Here is a 23834-nt window from a genome sequence, read left to right as displayed (position 1 = left end):
TCATACGAGGGAATGTGAAAACTAAGGGATAAATGGGGCATAAATGTGTGAATGGAAAAATAAGGTGGCCACATAACAGTGTTTAGCCCACTGGGTCACCTTCAGTCCATGAATTATGCTTTCCTGGAACAATGGGTAAACATCCTCCCCATTAAAAATAAAAAGTGGGAGAATGTAGGAGAAAGAAAGAGCCTGAAGCTTGGGCCTGGTGCTTGAACCAAAGTAAGCAAGAGTTATACCATGAGTAATAGACAGGTTGTGTCAAAAGCAGATGTTTGCCTGCAAGTCAGTGTGTCTCAGCACTAGAACTGCTAGCATGGATAGAAGCACATCAAGTATGTAAATACATGCCACCAGGACAGTACAAAGACAACCAGCTGAGCACATAATAAAATAGTTTGAAACAAACAAGAGTGAAAGCATAACTACAGGTGGTGAAGGCTTTGGAGGAAAGTACAAGGCGAGGTACCAAATGTGTCATAAATGCGTAAGATGATATGTATCCTGTGTATCATAGATTGTTCATTTCTGACTATAAACATTGGGGTACCTCAACTTAATTCTTTGGCCAGCCTAGGGGGCGTTAGTGAAATCCATACGTAGGGGTTCAGAGACCATCTGGCAACCAACACCTATAAATATACTTCATTCGACAATAAACCTAACTCGAGTGCCTTCGTATCTTGTCTGAGTCTGTGGTCTTTGGGGACTCTTGTGAAGTCTATTATGCTAACTATCTGCCAGAGCTGGCATGATATACTGAGGGAACAAAGGAAAACTCACACAGCCGAATGTTTATCATCACTGATGGAGCAGAAGACCTGTCAGGATGCCACACCAGTGAATCCTGAATTCATTGTATTTGGTGTCCTGAACTACTATACTAGCTAGCAGGAGGGTCCCTCCTGGAAGCTGCTGCAGGACAGTGCAAGATGTGGGGAGGGAGGGAATCTGAGCACATGCTGTGCACGCTTTGCTGATCAGCTGGGCAGGGTGTGAATCTCTCTTGTGTGACCACACATGTGCACAGCTTATAGGGGGCAGAGGTGGAGGAGCACTCATTCCAAGCAAAGCCCCCAGCACTATGTGCTGAAAAGTACAGGGTCCAGATGGAGTTTCATGCCATATGAGCTGGTCTCATGCCATTGCCTGTTCTGATGAGCCATGGAAGATATCACCCACTATCTGGCTTGAAAGTCTGTTTGGTGGGGATGAGATATCTATGGCCCCTGGGTTTTGTTGCTGGACCATCAATCTGAATGGTTTATCTAATTCTTTGGGGTCTGATCCCATTTGGGGAGTGGTACTGTGGGAAGCTGGGCCCTAAACTGGACTCTCCTCAGACATGAAGAGGTTCAGTGCCTGTACTGCTTCTTGTTGGGGGCAGGAACCACAGCTTGGGGCCTTGGCTGGGGGAGACCAGCAGAGCTGGCCCAGCAGGACCAGGCAGGAAGGTGCCCCAGAGAGAGGGAAGGCGAGTGGCAGTGGCTATGTCAGCACCCTGGGAGGCACCCCCAAGGGGTTGTCTGTGACTGCACTGCATCACAGTAGTAATGGCACAGACCTTAATGAACAAGATCAGCACTTGGTTAATTGCTCCTTGAGCAGGATTTCCAGTCTCCAAAGCTCATGTGATCTCGTGGGTGGAACGATGGAAGGAGCTTCAGATCCCAGATGTCCAGGTCTGTGAGGAAGAAAAGATTATCAGCAACACCCACACAGGTGAGCAATCAGCTAAACTGACTCAGAAACCAATTTCTATGTCCTCATAGCAGATGTCATTTGTGCATTTTCATCATGTCTAACTGACCCGTCAGCCTGTCTTTAACTCCAGTTGGGGGGTGGAGGGTGGAGCAGGGGATGTTAGAGTCTCTCCTCTGGGGAAGGGTTATGAGGAAGGAAGATGAACTCAGCTCATCATATTCAGCCTTCCCAACCATTCTTTGGGTATATGACCCTTTTCTTTTCCCTTTCAGAGTTTTCCTTTCAGTTCAGCAGAGAGAATGGCTCTTATGTGGATTCTCTCTCTATCCCAGAAGGTGATGGGACACTGACTGAGAGCAAAGAGAGTTTTCAGCAGGAAGCACCAGAGCAAGTGGCTCCAAGTGGGATGTTATTGAGAAGATCTGAAGGACATGTTTCCCAGAGTCCTGAGCTGGGAGAGACGTGTGAGAGTCAGCGTAGCCCTGAGCAGCAACAGGGAAACCATCCAGGGGAGGGAAAGGGTAAATCCAGTCACTGGAGAAGAAGGGTGAAAAGAAACACAGCAACCATTCAACATAAAATTCCACAAGAACAAGCACCCTGCACTTGCAGCAACTGTGCAACTCTTATAGAACATCAAAGAACCCACACAGAAGAGAAAACCTTCAAATGCTTTGACTGCGGGAAAAGCTTCCGTGACAGTTCAAACCTTGTTAGACACCAGAGGGCCCACACAGGAGAGAAACCCTTTAAATGTGCTGACTGTGGGAAAAGCTTCAGTCAGAGGTCAGACCTTGTTAGACATAGGAGAATCCACACAGGGGAGAAACCCTTCAGCTGCTCTGACTGTGGGAAAAGCTTCCGTGGAAGCTCTCACCTTGTTAGACATAAGAAAATCCATACAGGAGAGAAACCCTTCAGCTGCTCTGACTGTGGGAAAAGCTACAGTCTGTACTCAATTCTTATTATTCATCAGAGAATCCACACAGGAGAGAAACCCTTCAAATGCTTTGACTGCGGGAAAAGCTTTCGTGACAGTTCAAACCTTGTTAGACACCAGAGGGCCCACACAGGAGAGAAACCCTTTAAATGCGCTGACTGTGGGAAAAGCTTCAGTCAGAGGTCAGACCTTGTTAGACATAGGAGAATCCACACAGGTGAGAAACTCTTCAGCTGCTCTGACTGTGGGAAAAGCTGCAGTCTGTACTCAATGCTTATTATTCATCAGAGAAGCCACACAGGAGAGAAATCCTTTCACTGTTCCAACTGTGGGAAAAGCTTCAGTCAGCAGTCACATCTTGTTAGACATCAGAGAATCCACACAGGAGAGAAACATTTCAAGTGCTCTGACTGTGGGAAAAACTTCAGTGACAGGGTAGACCTTGTTAGACACAGGAGAAGCCATACAGGGGAGAAACCTTTCCACTCTTCAGACTGTGGGAAAAGCTTCAGTAACAGTTCAGCCCTTATTAAACATAGGCCAGTCCACACCGGGGAGAAACCCTTCAACTGCTCTGACTGTGGGAAAAGCTTTAGTAAGTGCTCAAATCTTGTTAGACATCACAGAACCCACACCGGAGAGAAACCCTTCAGCTGCTCTGACTGTGGGAAAAACTTCAGTGACAGGGTAGACCTTGTTAGACACAGGAGAAGCCATACAGGGGAGAAACCTTTCCACTGTTCAGACTGTGGGAAAAGCTTCAGTAACAGTTCAGCCCTTATTAAACATAGGCCAGTCCACACCGGGGAGAAACCCTTCAACTGCTCTGACTGTGGGAAAAGCTTTAGTGACAGGTCATACCTTGTTAAACATGGGAAAATCCACACAAGGGAGAAACCCTTCAGCTGCTCTGACTGTGGGAAAAGGTTTAGTGACAGGTCAGACCTTGTTAAACATGGGAGAATCCACACAGGGGAGAAACCCTTCAACTGCTCTGACTGTGGGAAAAGCTTCAGTAAGCACTCAGATCTAGTTAGACATCAGAGAATCCATATAGGGGAGAAACCCTATAACCTGAGTTCCCTTTAATCTGTTTGGCCATGTGGCTGTGCCACAGCCTATAAAATGCCGTGCAAGTACTTAGGGCTGTGGTGGACCTATGGCCTCTATCCACTGGTTTCAACCCCAGCTCAGACCTGCTATGGCCAGGCGACAATTGGCTATCCCCCAGCCCTATAGCCTGCATGGCAGGAAGAGATGTCCCCCACAGCAACACCTGAGCTGTGGGGAGAGGTGTTGAGAGCCTTCTCTTTGGATGTAGCCTTTCAGTGGCCTGCTCCTCAAACCTCTTCATTCTTGGAATCACACCCCAACTGGAGCCCTTACCCCTCCACACCTCAAAACTCTATTTCAGCCCTGAGCCTCTCACCGCTGGCCCCACCCCAGAGCCAGACCCTGCATCTCGGCTCACAAACTCTTTGCCCCAGACCTGAGCCACCTTCCTACAATCCAAATCCCTGAGCCCCACTCTTGCCATGTAAACTTTTTTCTGTGCATCAGTATGGAGATTATTTGTCACACATTCCCTCCATGTATGGGGGAAAATAGATGGAACGCTGTGTATAACTGCTCTGTGAGAAAAGCTTTAGTGAGTGGTCAGATCTTGTTAGACATAGGAAAATCCATACAGGAGAGAAACTATTCAGCTTCTCTGACCATGGAAAAAGCTTCAGTGAACGCTCACACCCTATCACACATCAGACAGTTCACTCAAAACTGAGCCCCTGTAACTGCTCTGACTGTGGGCAAAAGTTCAATCGGAACTCATACCTCTTTAAACATCAGTCAGAAGAAAAAGGTGAAAGCTGCAGTTTAAGCAGAGAAGCTTTAGTCAGTGCTCATATATTCTATCACATTGGAGAACCCAAAGATGAGAGACCCTATTGTAATGAAACAGGGTTTCTGGGGGCGCTGCTGAGAGGGTGAATTGCTTAAAGACAGCCAATGCCTGAGGCTCTTCCACCATAAAGCACACCAAACCAGTCACAAAGAGCACTTCTGTTTGCTGCACTGGCCAGCAAGAAGACACACAATCAATCCCTTTGGCTTCCCCTGCGCCAAAGCCAATACCACACCTCACACAGATGAAGGATATGAAAACCAATCTCACCAGTTCCAAACAGGTTCTCATGATACCAAAGGATTTGCCTCATTTCCAGATCAATTTATACCTTAGTTCCTACCTGAAAGAGCATGCTGTGCCAATCTTTTACAATCTAAAATCAAAAGATTCACTGATGAAGAAAGAAAGAAAGAAAGAAAATGTTGAGAAACAAATTACATACACCAATTACAAAGTTCCTGGTGCAGGCTTGTAGCAGAGATAGAATAAACTGCTATCTAAAACATCTCTGGAATACATCCTTTGTTAGGATCGGTCATCAGTCTTTTCGAGTGCAGTTCATAGCAAAGATGCTACTGAAATGATGAGCTAGGATGAAGACAAAGATGGAGGAATCTCTAGGGCCCATTTTATACCTTTGCTCATGTAGAGGGAATTCCATGATTCTTGCTGTATGAAAGTACCTCCCAAAATGGAGTTTGTCACATGACCAAGTCACCTGTCCATTCATGACTCAATCCTTTAAAAAAGCAGCCATGTCTGATCTGCTGGTCTGAAGGTACACAGCAAAGTTTTCAACTGTGGATAAGCACCACTTGAAGTGCATTGCCAGTCAAGTATTGCTATTCATTTGACTAACCATCCTTTCACAATAGGTGAGTGAAATGTGTCGATAATTTCCTAGAAACAAACACGTGAAATACAAGGACAGAGCCAATACTCATAATTTCAAGTAAAAAATGATACATGTATATGAGTACAAAATTTCTTCTAAAGACAAAAGTGGAAAATTGGTTATCAAATTCATGATCCGTTTTTGTCAATGTTACGGTCAGATGATTTTTTAAAAGACATACATTTTACTATTTCAGATATTTTAATTTGAAATTTCATGGTGTTGTAATTGTAGAGGTCCTGACCAAAAAAGACATTGTGGGGTGTGGAGAGGTGTCACAAGGTTATTGTTGGAGGGGTTGTGGTATTGCTACTGTTCTGTGCTGCATTCAGAGCTGGGCACCTGGCCAGCAACCACCAGAAGTAAAGGTGCCAATACCATGACCCCTTTAAAATAAGCTACATAGTTGTCTCATGCAGGCATTGAGATCCTGCAGTTCTGCCTGTCTACAGCTTGGTTTGACAGGGTAACAAGTTTTGTGGATAGAGGAGAAGCAGTAGATGTGGTGTACCTAGATTTTGGTAAGGCACTTGTTATAGTCTCCCATTTACTGGGAGCATGGTGAAGCACTGGAATGGGCTACCTAGGGAGGTGGTGGAATCTCTATCCTTAGAGAGTTTTAACCTAAATGGAGCTACTGTGAGGTGCATAATTGGTTGGATACCCATTCCCAGAGACTGGGTGATTAAGCACTGGAATAAATTGCTTCAGGCAATTGAGAAATATGAATAGGAAGAGTGCTGGCCTTTTCTAAACATCCCAGCATTCAGCAACCAAAGGGTTAAACCTAGGAAGCTAGAAAGTGTTGGCAGGAAGCCAGGAAAACCAATAAGAAAAAAATATTGAAATTTGAATTGGAAGGGATACCTGCCTGCTGGTTTTTGTGTGTGTGAGTGAGAATGAGAGTTAGAGAGAAAGAGTCTTAAGCCTGGAGCTGGGGGAACAAGATTAATAGAACCAGGCAGAACTAGCATGCCTACAAAGAATAAAGGGCATGGAAAATGATTGGACCTTGAACCATGGATATGTGAGTAGATAGGAAATGTCTATTTAGAAACAAACAAGTTATTTTCTTTGTTTTGTTGTTTGGTTAAAATCCATGTCCCCCCCCCCCCATATACTGTAACCTTAAGATGAATTCCAGGAATGAATTTCTATGTGTTTTTAATTTGTTCTTTTCTTGGTTACTTTAAGGCACCTAGCAATCAAATATGCTTATCAAGTATATATTTTTTATTTTGTTAATAAAATCACCTTTTTAAGGCCATGGTTTGATTATTGTGTCCTGGGAGGTAATAGGAGATCTGTGTAAGCTAATCTCTCAGCCTTAGGCATGCAATCAGAGATTGCAGGGTTTTTTCCTCTTTTTTTCCCCCAAGCTTTCTTGTGGTAGAAGAGTGCTTCTTCCTGGGTTCAAGAAGAAAAAGTTTTTTTCTCACTTGGGTGGTGGCAGCTATCCCCCCAAGGCCATGGAATCTGTGACCTTGGGGAGCTTTTAAGCAGACAAGGTATTTTATGGTCACTTGCAGGCCCCCACTTGGATTTCGTCTGCACAGCTTCCCTCTTCCTCAAAAGCCTATGCAAATGAAGCATGGATTAGCACATTGCCACACTTCATTTGCATAATTAATTGGGAGCCATTTTTGCACAAGAGGTTTTTGTGTAAAAAGGTGCCATCTACATAGCACCTTTTTGCACAAAACCCCCCTCTTGCACAAGAGCTGTTCTTCCTCATTTTTTCAGGAAGAACAGCTCTTGCACAAGAGTGACGTATTGCACAAAAAGGTTCTGTGTAGACAACGCCTTTTTGTGCAAAAACTGTTCCTAATTAATTATGAATATGAAGCACTGCAAAATGCTAATCCAAACTTCATTTGCATAGGTTTTTGCAGAAGAGGGAAGCTGTGTAGACATAGCCTTGGAGTGCCACAGTGGGGAACAGCTCTGATGTATTGGTAGTGCTGGTGGGATCATTTTGAACCAGGAACACAGACCTCGGGATTTTAAAAGGACACATTTTTTCTTTTTCTTTTTTGCTGTTGGAAGTTTTGGGTTTTTTCCTTTGCTGCTTGAGAGTGAAAATGTTATGCTTAAATGAAGCACACAAGATCTTTTATAGAAGAAAAGGCAGTGTGCTGCATTTATTGAGAATATAACAGTTGCATATGCTTTTCTATCACTCACACACACAAACACCACACACACTGTCCTGCCAGACAATGTCATAGTTACCACTCCAGAGTCTGTATCAATCTAGTGGCCAGCCAGATTGATCACAGAGTGGGAGCCAGGCTCTGTCGGTCAATCGATCTGATGCTCCTGGAGTTAGTGGCAAGATGAACCCAAAGTTCCATAGCAAGGCACCCTGCCTTTATAATCCTCTCCTCTATGGATTTCACTGTGTCAGTCTGTGACCGGTTACTGTTATCTTGTTGATGTTAATCATTCCCAAAACATCTAGAAAGGCTCATCCTGTTCTGGATTGTTAATCAGTTGTTTTTAGGGATGTCTTCAGCTTTAGAGCTGACAGTCTGATCAATTCTTGACCATGGGTATGCAATAATGGTTTCTTTGATGCTGATGCGGCGAGGAGTCCTGTGACACCTTATAGACTAACTGAAGTGTAGGAGCATAAGCTTTCGTGGGCAAAGACCCACTTCATCAGTTGCATCTGACGAAGTGGGTCTTTGCCCATGAAAGCTTATGCTCCTACACTTCAGTTAGTCTATAAGGTGCCACAGGACTCCTCGCCGCTTTTGCAGATTCAGACTAACACGGCTACCCCTCTGATATTTGATGCCAATATGTCTCTTTGCAGTCTATCTTTTACAGTTTGTCTTCACCCCACATTCTCCCCCTTCTCTCTTGACCATCTGACTCTAATGACCTTCAGACTGTATCATATTCATACAAACATTCTTTCACGGAGTTACAAACAGCAAAGTTTTATATTAAACAAAAGCAAACAGCATTGTAAATTGCCTTACTAAATTTTGTAATTAAAACAATTCACACTGAAGGCGCAGGCCTTCAACACTCCTCGAATCTCATTGACATAGACGCAATATGAGATCCTGTTTCTTTACTTACTAAACTTTAATATATATATATTAAAACTCCGCTCACCAGCCACATGGTTCGGCGCACTGCGCATGTGCAAACTGTGCTGCAGCGCTGTGCCGGGCTATAATCTACTCGCCCATGGCACTGTATATATTTTGTCGAGCCCTGTGTGTGTGTGTGTGTGTGTGTGTGTGTATATATATATATATATATATATATATATTTTACTAATGGGCTTAATTTAAATGTAATAATATGTTACCTTACATTGCTACATTATTAAACCTAAAAATACAAATATAAAAAGGATAAAACTTTCAATCCTAACAAAAAGGCACAGAAGATTAAACCTGCAGAGCCAGAGTCCAAAACAAGCAGTTATTGGGAGCGGGGGCAAGTTTCTAGCTTTCGTGGCAATGGATAGCTAGGCTAAAGTAGGGCAGGAAAACAGCCCAGTGATGTGTTTGTGATGGGACGGAGTAGCCCTGGAGCACCCCATCTTCCCTAACACTCCGAGGTGAAAACAGCCTCCGATCAGGGTGAGATAACAGCCTCCAGTAAAGACTCGTACAACAAGAGCCAGAAGAACATCTCTGTGAGGCCAGATTGGGGCAGGAACTTGGGAGGGCAGGAGCAGAGGGAGGTGGCCATGTGTGACGGTGAGTCAGGACTCCCCCTGATCATGCAGCCCCGTAGCAGCAAGAGCAGACTCCTCCAGCCAGTAGAATAGAGAGGGGTTTATTGCTTTTCCAGGATACAGCACAGCCTAGATGTGACGTGGCTACAGGAGTCTGGGCCAGGATGCCTCAGACCCCTTGAGATGGGGTGCCTCAGCCCTTAGACTCCCAGCCTCCCTCCTTAGTCTCTCTCCTTCATGATTCCAGCCAGCAACTGCCTCCCTTCCAGACCCTGCCCCCAGCCAGGTGTTTGCCTCCCTTCCTTTGTCTGTCCCTCTGGGAAGAGCCTTGTTATCTGCTCAGGCTGGGCCTAGGTGTCTGGGCCAATTCACATGTGGGTGAGTCAGTGGGAATCACACATCACAGTGCAGGGGAACACCGGGTTACAGAGCAGACAGCGCCCCCACTACGTCACACCATGGCCCTCCACTACCACCATCGTCAGGGTGGGAGAGTGTCCTTAAGGCAGGCAGACCTCTAACTAAGGGCGAGATGGAGTTCTACAGATGAGGCGTTTGGAAGTAGAGGAAAGGAAAAAGAAGAGGTGCTTTGAGCTGGAGAAAACTGAGAAGCTGGGCATTCCAGCTGCACTGACTAACCACCCTGCTCCAACTAATGCTCCCCAAACCAAGAAGTACCCAGTGTTCAAGGTGGGAGGTGATGCAGTGGCCACCTTAGTGAGTTTTGAAAGGGCCTGTCTGGGGTACAACATCCCCAAAGATATGGTGGAGCTGAGACCACAACTCAGTGATCTCTTAGCAGAAGTGGCAGCTGTCATGCCTGGGGAAAACACACATGATTATGAACTTTTTTAAACAAGAGGCTAGGACTAGGGTGGGGCTCACCGCCAAACATGCCTGTTGCTATTTCAGAGCCCAGAGGTGGAAACCAGACGTGACATTGCCCCAACATGCCTACTAGATTAAAAAAAAAATGCATGGCTATCAGTAGCCCTCCTGGCTTTCTCATTAGCCTGCCTGCCTTATCAATGAGGTTGACCTGGAACATTGGTCTCTCCCCATTACACTCTGTCTGGAGACTGTTCCATTGACCATTCCCCTTCCTTTTGGGCTGAGGCTAGACAACCAACCCCCCCAAGCGGTGAGTTTTAGTGAAGGGCCAACAGTCCTCTAACACACAATAAAATAGCAATACCACTAACTGTAGCAGCTGTTACACAGCAGAGCCCCATTGGTCACATCAAACTGGGAAAGGCCCAGATCAGATCATCCAAAATCTGGATAATCAGGAGCATGGGGATGTGGGAAGCTGCAGCACCATCTAGTGGCCACATGAGGAGTCGCCTGCTTCTGACCCTGCGTGCGCTGTTCGGTGGGTTCACATGGGAAACTGCACAATGGAAGGGGGGGGGGGGAGAACGGGACTCTGCTGTAACCCCTCAGTATCTGTACTGACTCCAGGTGGTAGGGCACCTCATATTATACACTGCTGCTAGTGACACCCTCGCACGGATCCTCACAGCTCCCCAGCCACCCCTGCCATGAGACAGGCAGGAGAGGATTGTTACACCCAATGGCTAGAGGGAGAAACAAAGGCTGAGAAAGGCAAAGGGCTTTGTCTGGTGTCACACAGCCAGTCCGGGCCAGCACTGGGAGCAGGACCCAGAAGCTCTGACTTTCAAACTCACCATCACTCTGGAGTTTCACACCCTGACTGATCAGAATAAAGTGTCTCAAATGAGCTACAGACCAACAGCCCTGCCTAGGGATTGCTCAGCTAGTAGTTTAGAAGCACTGGGGCATCAGAGAGACTCAGGAACTGCTCAGAGACAATCAATGGCGAGAAGCAGAACAATTCCCCAAGCACATGATTGGTTCTGGCTCATTGACTGGGCCTTAAAGAGGACCACAAAGTCCTAAGTCTCCTCCCTGTCCCTAGCCTCCAGCTTAGCCAATCAGCACTGAGACTGAGAGGTGGACGTGTGAAAGTTCTTTCCCTAAATAGCCCAGGCATGGCTCAGGACACTCATAGGGATCGCTCTCAGAGCATCTGCCTGTTCCATCTCTCTGTTCCTCCCAACATGAGGGCTAGAGAGCAGCCCCCTCCCGCCCACTGCTTTATTTCAAAAGAAAATCAAAATAACAGAGGGCTTTTTCTGATGTTGGTAAAGCTCATTCCACGAGGAATAACTCCTTTTCTGAAAAAGCTCTTTCAGAAGAGGTTGTGTGTGGATGCTGCACTGCTGCTATGTTAAAATAGCTCCTCCCCAGAGCCATTCTCCCTAATACCTTGTAGGGCTCTAAATCGAGGTAGCACATCCACATTAGGGGAGTCTGCCTTGGGCTAATTTGGAGGCTTCCATGTAGTGTGGACATGCTATTTTGAAATAAGCTATTCCAGAAGATATCTTCTGGAATAGCTTTTTCTGAAATAAGCTTGCAGTGTAGATGTACCCTTACCAACAGCTGTCTATGGCAAGGCTTGCAAACCACAGAGCAAGTGTGGGCAGGGGAAGAGGCAGGGAAAAGATTCACTCTGGAGCATTTAAGGACAAGGAAGCAAGACATTTGGATTCCCAAGGATTTGCACAAAACCAACAGGTCCCACTGAGATTTGCACTTAGATTACAGGGTTCAGAGTCCTGAGTGTTGCCTATTACACCATGAGACTGGCAGTTATTTGCACTACTGCAAGACTGCAGGGCAGCAAAGAGCAGGATTGGCAAGACAGCAGGTCAAGTGAGAATGGACCATGGAGCTAGGAGGGACCCAGGCAGGTAGAAGGGGGAAGTGGGGTTGCCATTCTTACCAAACTCTTCAGTGACACTCACTGGTAAAGATAAACTCTTCAGCAAGTTCCTGGCCTCTATAAAGCAGATGATCAGTGGTGTTCAGTGACAGGCAAAAAGTCAGAGGAGTTATGGGAAGAAAAGGAAAGAAGTAGCAGAGTAAAGTCTTGTCCCTCACACTTGGCACCAACTAGACTGAGCAGTTTTTCCTCACCTTGCTGGATACAGCATCCCATATATACTGACCTAGAACAATGTTTCCTCCTCTCCCGCCCCCCTCAGGACATCATTGGTGACATTGTCATCATATGGACCCATGGGGAGAAGACCCTTGAAGAATTCCACTAGGGTTTGAACAATTCCCCCCAACCCCATACTCACACATGTCAACCTCAGCCTGGGCCTGCTTCTTGGACACGACAGTACCAATAACTGATGGTCACATAAACACCAGCCTATACCGGAAACCTACTGACCTCTCTTTTTACTTACGGGCCCTCCTGCTCCCATCCAGGACACATCACACAATCCATTGTTTGCAGCCCGGCCCTAAGATCTGATCGGCTCTGCTCCCATCCCGCAGACAGACCCACAGACCAGATCTTTATCAACCACTCTTAAATCTGAAACACCCCCCTGGGGACAGGAGGAGGCCTCCTGACAGAGCCAAATGAGCACCAAGAAGTCACCGGCCTCCAGACAGGCCCAACACAGAAAATATCAGAGCATCACTGGCCATCACCTGCAGCCCTCAGCTCAAACCCCTCCCATGCATCATTGGCACCAGGCTACCTAGCATGGAACACAGCCCCTCCCTCGCACAGGCCTTGGGAGACAGGCCAGTCCCTGCCTACAGAGAGCCCCCAGCCTAAGCAAATACTTGCACACCGCAGCACAGAGCTGCCAAGCCCCTCGGCAGGCTGGAGGCATACCACCTCACCCATGACATCACAATGTGCTTGTGCCTGTATAGACACACCCTTAGACATACACACTTGGAGTCTGGTACAAGTAACAATATTGAGCAAATTGTCCAAATCAGTGGGAATTTCCCTCTGGGGGAGGGATGGGCACACAACTGGCACTTACAGACTGTACCACCTTGTACCTGGTGGGGGGGCACAAAGGAGTTTACAAACTAGAACTTATGGACCCTGATGGAGTCTCTGCCCAGCTAGGCTGAATTGCCCTGTGTGGGATCTGATCCTTCCTCCAAGACACACCTGTCAGCAGGGGAACACAGTCAACCCTCCCCATCCCACATGGAGGCCCAGCCATGTGCCTGCTGGTGGGGCATCCTGAGGGTGGGAAAACGAGCAGGGGGAATAGGACCTTCCTAGCCCAGCCTTCTTATAACTGCTCAGGTCACAACTTTTTATCCTAGGTGGGACTTGACCCCACAACTCCACCCTTGAGAAGCTAGTGCAATGTCTATTAGGCCACCAGGGTCAGATGCAAAGGGTATAAGACAGAAATTCTCTCTTCCAAAGCCCCCCCCCCCCCATTGGCTGGGCAGCCCCTGGCAGTGAGACGGCTGGGCAGGTTGCTGGCAGAGCTGAGCAGAGGCTGGCAGCAGTGCAGGCTGGTCAGCTGCAGTCCCGGGAGAGCAGCTGGGGGAGCTCAGTTGTGGGCAATGGGCCAGTGTGTTCTGCTAACTGATGAGGTGGCTGTCCGGGTGGCCATGAGCCTGGGCCTCCTCAGAGCCCCTCTAGCTGCCTGCATGGTATCCACAAGATTCAAATATATGAAGATTAGCTACAAACCCTGCTTTTCACCTCCAGCAGCCCAAAGGAAACCTTTGCCAGGCCCCCTTTTCTGTCCTCCTGGCCCCTAGCAATCAGCTAAAAGGAGAAAGGCCACTTCAGCTAGATGGTCCCATAGCAAGGGTGGAGCATGAACCCAAGGGGCAAGTAACATGCACCAGGGAACGTCCCCACCTGAGGTGGGCACAGAGGGGCTGCAGTGAACGTCTCTCCCTGCTACAGACCTGCTGGTCAGTCTGGGCTCCCAGATCATGATGTCGGAGGCAGCAGCATTTGACCTAGGAAACTCAGCCAGCTCTAGGGCTCCATATCCTGAGCAGAGACAGACACCCGCCTCCTCTGCCTGCACAGTAACCAGGGACCTCTCCCCACATGCTGAGCCCCTCTGGACTGCCCCACAGGCCCCAGGGACAGCTCAGCAAATGAGGATTCCTTTCTCCAGAACTGAACCAGGATTTTTAACTGACCAGGAACCAAACATGAATCATCATTTCCCCCTTACTCAGTGAATCTGAACGGAACTGGAGGAAATGGTCCCCAAGTACAACGTTTGATCAAGTAAAACACAAATTACTGTGATAGTGTAAGACAGGAAAGCCAGAGGACCCACGGGCGTGTGAGCGGGACCACAGCCAGCAGTACAAGGGGCAGCCCACAGGCACAGAAGGAAATGGGAGAGAAACTGTGACTGGGGGTAGGAGGGGGGCTGCTCCCTGGCCCCAGAATTTTACAGTAACTCTTCAAACAAAGGTAAAGGGAGCCAAATCCACTCTCCCCAGACAGGCTTCCTCCCCCCCCCCCCCACCTAGGATTACCAGGTAGTCTTAGAAAAAATACCAGACACACTTGATCGGGGGCAGAGGGGGCAAGCAGGACCTGGCCGGGAGGAAGGGGGTGGGGCCAGGAGGAAGCACAATGGGGCTGGTCGGGGGGGAGGTCGGGGGCAGTGGGGCTAGCCGGGGGAGACTGGGGTAGGAGATAGCCGGTGGAGCGGGGTTGGCTGGAGGAGATTAGGAGGAGGAGAACTGCCAGCAGGAAGCAGGGCTGGTGGGGAAGGGGTCAGGCGGAGCAGGGGCTGGCAGAGAATCGGCCTGCAGGTAGCAGGACTGACCCGGGCATGTGCAGACCCGGTGAAGCGAGTCTGGCTGCGGCTCCACCATGCACTTGACCAGTGCTCAGGAGCACAGACAGGGCTTCCCCTCCTCTTCAGACGGAACCAGAGGCTCCCTGCGCCGATCGTGGCCCCACCTCCCAGCCACGCCCCTGCCCCGACCAGGCTTCCGTCCGGTGCCCAGCCTGAAAACCAGAAAATACTGAACATTGCATATGTCTGGTATTTTCTGAATTTTTTTACCGGACAGAGGGCCCACAAACCAGACTGTCCAGTCATATACCGGACACCTGGCAACCCTACCCCCACCTGCCACACTACCAGGACCCATGCTCCAAATTCAGTGTCCCGCAGCAGCCAGCCCCAGAGCCCACTCTCAGCACCTCCCCCACACACCCAGAGGCTGTGCTGGGAACTGAACCATTCCAGGTGAGTTGCACTATAACATAAACCAAACACCGACTGTCACTGAACTCGCATCTACATGAAGCCAACCCCCAGTTCCACTGCCTGCCAGCCAAGGGCAGCAGTGACTCTGGTTTGATACTGACTCCTGGGCAAAAACCAGATCAGTACCAGATCAGCCCTGTTTGGTCAGGCCCCACAATGCTGAAAGTGTTTCCCTAGAACTGGTCAAACAAGCATTGGGGGGAGGGCTCTTCCCTCTAAGGCAGTGTTTCCCAATTTTATTTGGCCACAGAACCCTTTTAAAGTGGAAAGAATTTTGCGGAACCCTCATAACAATCTTGTATGTGGAGCTGAAAAGTAGACCACAAATAAATAAGGATAATAATAAACAAATGCTAAACAACGTCACGAGAGCAACACAAATGAAAATTGTTTTCAATAAAATTCATAAATGCCTAAATAGTAATTATTATTTTTTAAATCATAAAATGTGAGTTAATGGAATTTTCTTGTGGAACCCACATTTCCACTTCCGCAGAACCCCAGAGTTCCAGGGAACACCATTTGGGAAACACTGCTCTAAGGGCTCAGAATTTACAAGGCAAATATCCCTGGGCAGTCCCTCCCACACAACCACCTCCCCCCCCCCCCGCCCTAGGGCTCCCAATTTAAAGTATAAAAATAGATTCCCCTCCCCCTCACCATGCTGGGTAGAGCAGCCCCTCCTCTTCCCCTACCCCATGGGCTGGGGGAGCTGCCAGTGTCTCTCTCACCATCCCCCTCCCTTTCCCTGCTCCCTGCCCCCTGGCTCTCCCCTCCCCACCCAGGGTGTGCTTGCTCCCAAATTACCCCTCCTGCCCCCCACAGCTCCTCTCCCACATCCTCTTTGCTTCCCTTCATCCCCCCTGCTCAGAGTGTCTCCCTTCCCAGCCCCAGAATTCTCCCCTGCCCCGATTCCTGTGTGTTCTCTCATCCCCCTTCCACACTCCACAGCCCCATGGTCCTACTCTCCTGCATCCCTGCTTTCCCCTCTCTGACACCTGGCTCCCACAGCCCCCTCTCTGGTGCCTTCAGCCTCCCCACATGTGGCTGTCCCTCCTCCAGTCCTCCCTGCTCAAAGGCTGGGAGAGCACTCCCTGGGGGGAGGGGCAGTTCTCACCTTCTACCCAAGGGGAGGGGGGAGTGCCTGGGGGAAGGGCCCAGGAGGGTGCCCTGGCCTGAGTCCCTGCCTTTGGCCAGGCTGTGGGAGCAGGGCTGCTCTGCCCGGTGTCCCCTGGATCCTAGCACATGGGGCATATCGGGTTGGCTGGGGGTGCCTGGGTGTTACTGTCTGTGTAAAAGGGCCTGGACGATGAGTTACAAAGACACCCCCACTGGGACACAACTTCAGTTACCAACCACCAACCATGGCACAGGGCTAGTCCACTGCCCCTAGCCCCCCACCTATGTCCGAAGTCCCAAGCAGGACAGCCCCCCCCCCCCCACAGCTGTACCACCCCCAGCTGCTTGGTATACCTGGAGGCAGTCCCGCTGCTGCCTTGTGAACCCTCCCCAGCCCAGCATCCATGTCACTGTCCCACCCCCACAGTCTCCCCTTCCTTGGGCCATTCCCAGTCCCCTGCCAAGCCACCCCATTGGACCCCCAACAATGCCCCTCTCGCCTTGCCGTGGGAGTGTGTTCCCAGTCCTCCCCCCTTCTGAACCTGGCCCTAGGAGTATGTTCCCTAGACCCCTCCTTCACCCTAGGGCTGTGTCTACATTGGTACCCTTTTCCGGAAATTGGATGCTAATGAGACACTTCGGAATTGCAAATGCCCTGGGGATTTAAATTTTCCCCGTGGCATTTGCATGAACACGGCTGCTGCTTTTTTCCAGCTCGGGGCTTTGCCGGAGAAAAGCGCCAGTCTAGACAGGTATCTTGCAGAAAATAAACCCTTTCCCGGAAGATCCCACTTTCAAGCACTTTGCATTTATTAAACCTCATCCTGTTTACCTCAGAAAGAGGCTCTGGTGGGATATGAACCCACAACCTTTGAATAACTGACCCAGCTCATATTGAACACCACAGCTTAGAAGTCCAGCATACTTTCCATTGCACTACAGGCTAATGAGCCCCATGATGGTCCAGATGGGCTGCCTGTTCACACTATTGAAGGCTTTCATAAAGTTTATGAAGTTGATATATAGTGGTGCTTGCCATTCAATGCATTGTTCTACAATGATCCGAAGTGTTACTATCTGGTCTGTGCAAGATCATCCTCTCCTAAAACCTGCCTGTTCTTCTCTTAGTTTGTGGTCTATGGCATCTTTTATTCATTCCAGAATTATATAAAAGCCATAATCTTCATAAGTTAAAAAAAATGAGGAAACCATACCAGAGATCAACAAACTGGAGTGAAACAGGCACTTCAGATTGTGCTAATTTACTTCTCAGTTCAGTTTAATTTTTAAAAACTCGCAGGACATAATAGGGCAGTAGTGTTAAATATAAAATACATGGCTGAGATGCTTATTTTTAGTGTGAAACTATTACTGTACTTTCAAAGTTTTGTTGTTGTTGTTGTTTTTAATTTGATGATTGTTCCTTGTCAAGTTCTCTGAAGATCTATGCACAGGCCATGAATTTTTTAAGTGACTAGAGACTTTTTTACTGGTTTTTAGTAAATGGTCTGTTAATATTTGTCATCTATTACTAATTTTCATTTGCCTGTTGTATATGTTTAAATCTGTATCCGAGTGCTGAATGTGAGCCAATCAGTAATCATTAACTGGTCATTAGTAGCAAAACAGCGAATTAGATATCTCTCTGTCTGTTATTCTACAACAGAAACATTTCACGGAATTTAGTATTATTAACCAGATGTGTACCCTGTTATTTTAAAAAGTCCATCTTCCTTTTGCTGGTGAGATGTTTAGCAGTGTCTGACATTTTCTTTTTAGTCTGCAGCATGTGGTAACCCTTTTTCAACATGGAAGGAAAATGTAAAAATAAGTGCAAATATGAAGAAGAACCCTGCAGAACCCACTTGTTATGCCCTTCCAGCATGACTTTTAACCATTAATAACTACTTTCTGAGAATGGTTATTCAGCCTGTTGTGCACCCACTTTGTAGTAGCCCCATCTAAGTTGTATTTGCCTAGTGTATTGATAAGATCATGCAATACCTTATCAAATGCCTTACTAAAGTCTAGGTATACCACATCCACCACTTCCCCCATATCCACAAGACTTGTTATCCTATCAAAGAAAGCTATCAGATTGGTTTCACATGATCTGTTCTTTACAAATCCATGCTGGCTGTTTCCTATCACCTTATTTTTTTCCAGAAGTTTGCAGATGAGTTACTCCTACTTTCCCATTGTTTGTAAAGATTCCCTTTTTGCATGGGAAGTCACCGGTCTGTCCCTACCCACTACTGCTAAGATTTAAGGACAAAAGTCTATCTGCATATGATTGCCCACATACTGAGGCCTCCCAGCAGCAGAAACACCCAGCAATTACAAATTTAAACCTGATAAACCAACCATTCCATACTCCTTTTGTCTAATTTTACCCACAAGCATGATACACACACCCAAAATAAGATGAACAAATGCAGTGGATTATGACAAACTTGATAGGTTACATGAAGCAATTTGTCCAAAGCACTTCTGAATTATGTGCATTTGTGTCCATTAGTCAATTCCATAAAATATGGTGTGTTGGGGGGTGGGGGGGAATGCGTCACACAGACCTGCTGCATCTCCTTCCCTGGCCAAAACCCAGCCCCAGCAGGGACCTGCTGTAAATGGGGGAGGGAGGGCTGGCCTGAGGCCCATGGCTTCAGCAGAAGAGGAAACCCTAGACACTGACCCTGACCCAGACTCAGCGCATGTATCCACAGCTACTCGCAGGCTTGCACTGAAACAACAGATGGGAACTAACCCCATTGAGTTACTGCAGTGACACCATGTGTGCAGAGGATCCTCGGCTTGGCTGTGTCTTGCTGAACATCTCACTGCTGCCTGGGACCAGCTGGGCTACAGAGGCTCCCTGGGGTAAGGTCAGAGGCAGCTGGTGTGTGGTAGAGACAAGGCATGAACAGGGAAGCAACTCACTAAGCAGCAGCAGCAGCAGCCCGTGAGCTGAAGGGAGGGTATGTCTACACCTGCAGCCTATTTCTAAATAAGGCAGCAAATGTAGGCATTTGGAATTGCAAATCAAGCCCGGGATTTAAATATCCCACGCTTGATTTGCATCTTTCAAGCCGGGTGCCATTTTTGAAATTTACAATCCGGTTACGTCTACACTGGCATGATTTTCCGGAAATGCTTTTAACGGAAAAGTTTTCCGTTAAAAGCATTTTCGGAAAAGTACGTCTAGATTGTCAGGATGCTTTTCCGCAAAAGCACTTTTTGCGGAAAAGCGTCCATGGCCAATCTAGACGTGGTTTTCCGCAAAAAGGCCCTGAGCGTTATTTTCGCTATCAGGGCTTTTTTGCGGAAAACCCTACTGTGCTGTCTACACTGGCCCTTTTCCGGAACAGTTTTCCAGAAAAAGACTTTTGCCCGAATGGGGGCAGTATAGTTTTTCCGGAAAAGCACCGATGATTTTACATTAGATCGTCAGTGCTTTTCCGGAAATTCAAGCTGCCAGTGTAGACAGCTGGCAAGTTTTTCCGGAAAAGCGGCTGATTTTCCGGAATAAGTGTCCAGTGTAGACACAGCCTCCCAGAATAACTGACCAAGTCTACACATGTCAGTGAAATGGGTGTTCAAAATAAAGCCCTATTTCAAACTACCTGGTATTGCTCCTGCAATGAGGTTTAACAGGTAGTTCGAAATAGGGCTTTATTTCAAATGCCCATTTCTCTGCCGCGTATAGACATGGTCAGTTATTCCGGGATTGTAAATTTCAAAAATGGTGCCCAGCTGATATTTAAATCCCAAGCTTGATTTGCAATTCCAGATGCTTACATTTGCAGGCCTATTCCGAAATAGGCTGCAAGTGTAGACATACCCTGAGATTTCATGGTAATCCCAGTTTGGCAGTCTGAGGGTCACAGCCCAGCCCCTTCAAAACACCCACTAAGAGCTAAAAAGATTTTAGGTTTAAGTTTTATAAAACACCAGATGCAGAAGGGAAAGTAACAGTCTGACTCATTCCCCATCATTCTAGCATCCTCAGTCTTTTCCTGTTTTCTCTTTGGGCCAGTCTGCGCCCATACTCATGGTGGGGCTGGTGCTGTTAGGGGAGAATATGAGCCAGGGTCCATGTCTGATCCTGGGGGAAGGCATGTCAGCTTAGAGAGCAGGGACACTGGGCACTGCTCAGCACACAGAGCTGCACATGCTGAAGTCCCCAGGTAGCAGTGACCTGCTTCTCTGCACAGGCTCTGTGCCACTGAACTCTCTGCAAATGTTCCCACCTGCACATCTGTTGCCGTAGGGCTAGATCCCAACTCAGCTGCCAGACAGTGTCTGGGGCCTCGCGTGGCTCTGATTGTAGGCACCGGGTGTTCTTTGGTGCAAACTTTAATTTAAGAACAATGGCCACATGTTGTTGCTGTGCCCTGAGCAGGGTAGAAACAAACAGCAGCCGGCAGCTTCCTTACTCCGAACCCCGCGTCTGTGCGGGCAGGGAACCCTGTCCCTGAAGCCAGCTCTGTCTGCCTGTATCCTGCCAGGCTCACACTCATGGCTGCTTCTTTTGGCCCTGGCCTCGCACACACCAAGCTGCCAGCCAGTCCTGCAGCCCCTGCATCCTCAGCCAGCACCAGGGGAACCCCTCTGAGGCTTGCTCTACACAGAACACCAGGATCAACCGAGCAGTGTCACTCAGGGATGTGACACATTGGGCGTCCTGAGGGCCACAGCTAGATTGGTCTGACAGGAACCAACAGCACCCAGCAGTAGGGCTTGAACGTCCGAGGCAGCAAGTGGGGGCGAGGTAGCACACCGGGGCAGCAGCCCCTGGAGAACGCTGCCCCCCCCAAGAGCTATTTCCAGAGGGGTGGACCCCCAGGTAAGTGTGGCAACCCCCAAACATAACCCCCACATGCTCTTGTGGCACTCCCTCCACTCCACTCTCATCTTGGAAACCTGCTCTACAAGCCAAATATACAGAGAAGCCCAGTTCATCCTGGTTCATCCACAAATTCAATTCACATGCTAATGGACTCAGTCATGATACGGGATGGTAGGGACTCTACCTATTCAACAACCACTGAAGGTGCTAACAGCTCTCTGAGTCAAAATACAGGACTATGTAACACTTTAAAGACTAACAAGATGGTATGACGTAGTGGGGGTACTTGCTGGGCTGTGGTGACCTCTGCTGTCTGGAGCAAGACCCAGCAGGGAAAACCTCACTATGCAAATGTGATGCCAAACCTGTTGAACCAGATACCCCCCATGGAGAGGAACAAAGGAAGGGGGAATGCTGCCCTGGCTGGGGGGCAGGGCTGGAAGAGTGTTGGTTTATTTGCTGTCTGGGAGCATGGAGGAGACAGCCTAGGGAAAGGGGCTGGAGTTTAGGGGCCCAGTCTCCCCCCATCTCAAGGGGGCCTGAGGCATCCTAGCCCAGCTCTGTGACCAGATTACATCTGTGCTGTGCTGTATCCTGGAGAGGCAATAAACTTCCTCTATTCCGCCGGCTGGTGCAGTCTGTTTGTGCCATTTCGGGGTGCAGGAGACGGGGGACCCCAACGCGCTGTCACAGATGGTTTATTAAATGATGAGCTTTCGTGGGCCAGATGAGGAAGTGGGTCTGGCCAACGAAAGCTCATCATCTAATAAACCGTCTTGTTAGTCTTTAAAGTGCTACACAGTCCTGTATTTTATTTCAGCTACACCAGACTAACACAGCTACATTTCTATCACAGCTGTCTGAGTGGTATCCTTCCTATTTTAGGACTCTATCTATTGACTTTGACTTTTAACTCCTTAAGTTTAAGTACCTGTTCTCCAGATACTTAATGATGCTCTTTCTCTCCCCCTCTTCCCCAATTCTATTTATTTTGAGTTTTCATATCCCCAATTCATAACTCCAGTCATCTGAAGAAGTGGGCTGTGCCCACGAAAGCTCATGGTCCCATCTGCATGTTTCATTAGTCTGTAAAGTGCTACCAGACCATGTGTTGTTTTTCTGTAACAGACTAAGTTAGCTATCCCCTGAAGCACCAAATTTTTTGGAAACCTGGCACTCCTGCACCCAATGCTTTCTGGGGTTGGATAGGGCAGAGACTGCACAGAGCAAAGACTGGCAGCAGCTTCCATGGTCACAGCAATGGCAAGACAGTTAGTCACAGGGAGATGGGATAGCGACTGGGATGGGGGGGATGCAGCCAGAGATTTCCTACATGTCTCAGGGGTGCAGGCTGAACAGGGATCCTGACCCTGTCCAGATCCAGGGTCGGATTCTCTCCTTAGGGAGGGAGCCTGGTGGGAAAGTGAAGATTGGGGCCTTGGTACCAGCATCGATAAATGTCACCTGCCCCCGGTCACAGTCCAGACAGACCCGGATCCTTCTGGGGAATCTGCACCGGGGCAGGGGAGTCACAGGGTCAGTGAGAGCCTGGATCTGCCACAACCACAGCTCCACAGCCCAGATCCCCTCCTCAGGGCTAAGATTGAATAGTCCCTTTCTCCTCACTGACTCTCTGGCCACCCCCACAGCCCCGTATCCTGCATACCCCACCTCCACCTCCCAGCAGTGTCTCCCTGAGGTGAATCCCTCGCAGCCCAGCACACACAGCTGAGTGTCAAATCTCTCCAGTTTGTTGGGCACTTGCTGCCACATGTAGCCATGTCTCCCTGAGGTGAATTCCTCACAGCCTCGCACAAGGAGCTGAGTGTCAAATATCTTAGTATGGTAGGGCAGTTGCCACGGGTATCCGTATATCACATGTTTCCGATCCACAGACAGGACAAGTCGGGGATGAGCCGTGTCTGGATCCAGAGACACAGTCACTGGGGGGAGAGAATCAGAGCGTGAGGGGCAGAGCTCAGCCCTAGGAGCAGCTGGGGCCATTTCTCGCCCTCCCCAGCAGCCCTGTTCTGGCTGGGACAAGCCTGGGCTCAGGGAGCTGCCTCTGTCCTGGGCCCATGAGATTGAGCTGAGCTGTCACTGCAGCGCCTCAGCCTGGGCAATGGGACCCTGTATAAGGGTCCGAAAGCGGAAGGAGACACTTCCAGTCCTAGGCCCCGATAAGTACTTTATTATACGTCACTTGGATTCCCTCCCCCTTCAGTTACCAATTCAATATACTCCAGTTCAATGTCAATTACAACATCAGGGACACCCTGTCAATCGCACAGACAATACCGCTGTGGGCTAATAAATCATTATCAGGCTCGAGTTATGCCCTCCTCAGACGGGGTTCCTGACCCCGATGTAGACAATGAGTCCCGGTGGCGGCGTAGGGGGACCCGGGCCCGCCCTCTCTCCTGGGTCCCGACCCAGGGCCCTACGGTAGGGACACCAGTCCCTGACTAGCGGACGGGGTTGTGGCCCCCAAACACGCCCACTCATGGGTTCCACGGCCCTGCCCTGGGCTGCTTCCTTCCCTGCCACTCATAGCTTCACCCCACTCACCGTTGGTGCACTCTCTGTTCCTTCCCCCCTTCCCCCGTGTCCAAAC

General features: G+C 48.7%; 1 protein-coding gene across 1 annotated transcript; it reads left to right on the top strand.

Annotated features, from left to right (window-relative positions):
- The first annotated feature begins 316 nt into the window (after positions 1-316).
- On the top strand, positions 317-6703 carry LOC142823160 (uncharacterized). Its single transcript, XM_089771516.1, has 3 exons — positions 317-335; positions 1609-1722; positions 1977-6703. Exons 1-3 carry the CDS (start codon positions 317-319, stop codon positions 3731-3733), a joined length of 1890 nt encoding a protein of 629 aa, XP_089627642.1. The 3' UTR covers positions 3734-6703.
- The last annotated feature ends 17131 nt before the right edge of the window (positions 6704-23834 follow it).

Source organism: Pelodiscus sinensis, chromosome 19 (genome assembly GCF_052426305.1).
Source record: "Pelodiscus sinensis isolate ZL-2025 chromosome 19, ASM5242630v1, whole genome shotgun sequence".
Lineage (NCBI taxonomy): Eukaryota > Metazoa > Chordata > Testudines > Trionychidae > Pelodiscus > Pelodiscus sinensis.
The sequence above is the reverse complement of the archived record's forward strand: the minus strand, read 5'-3'. Positions and strand labels throughout refer to the sequence as shown.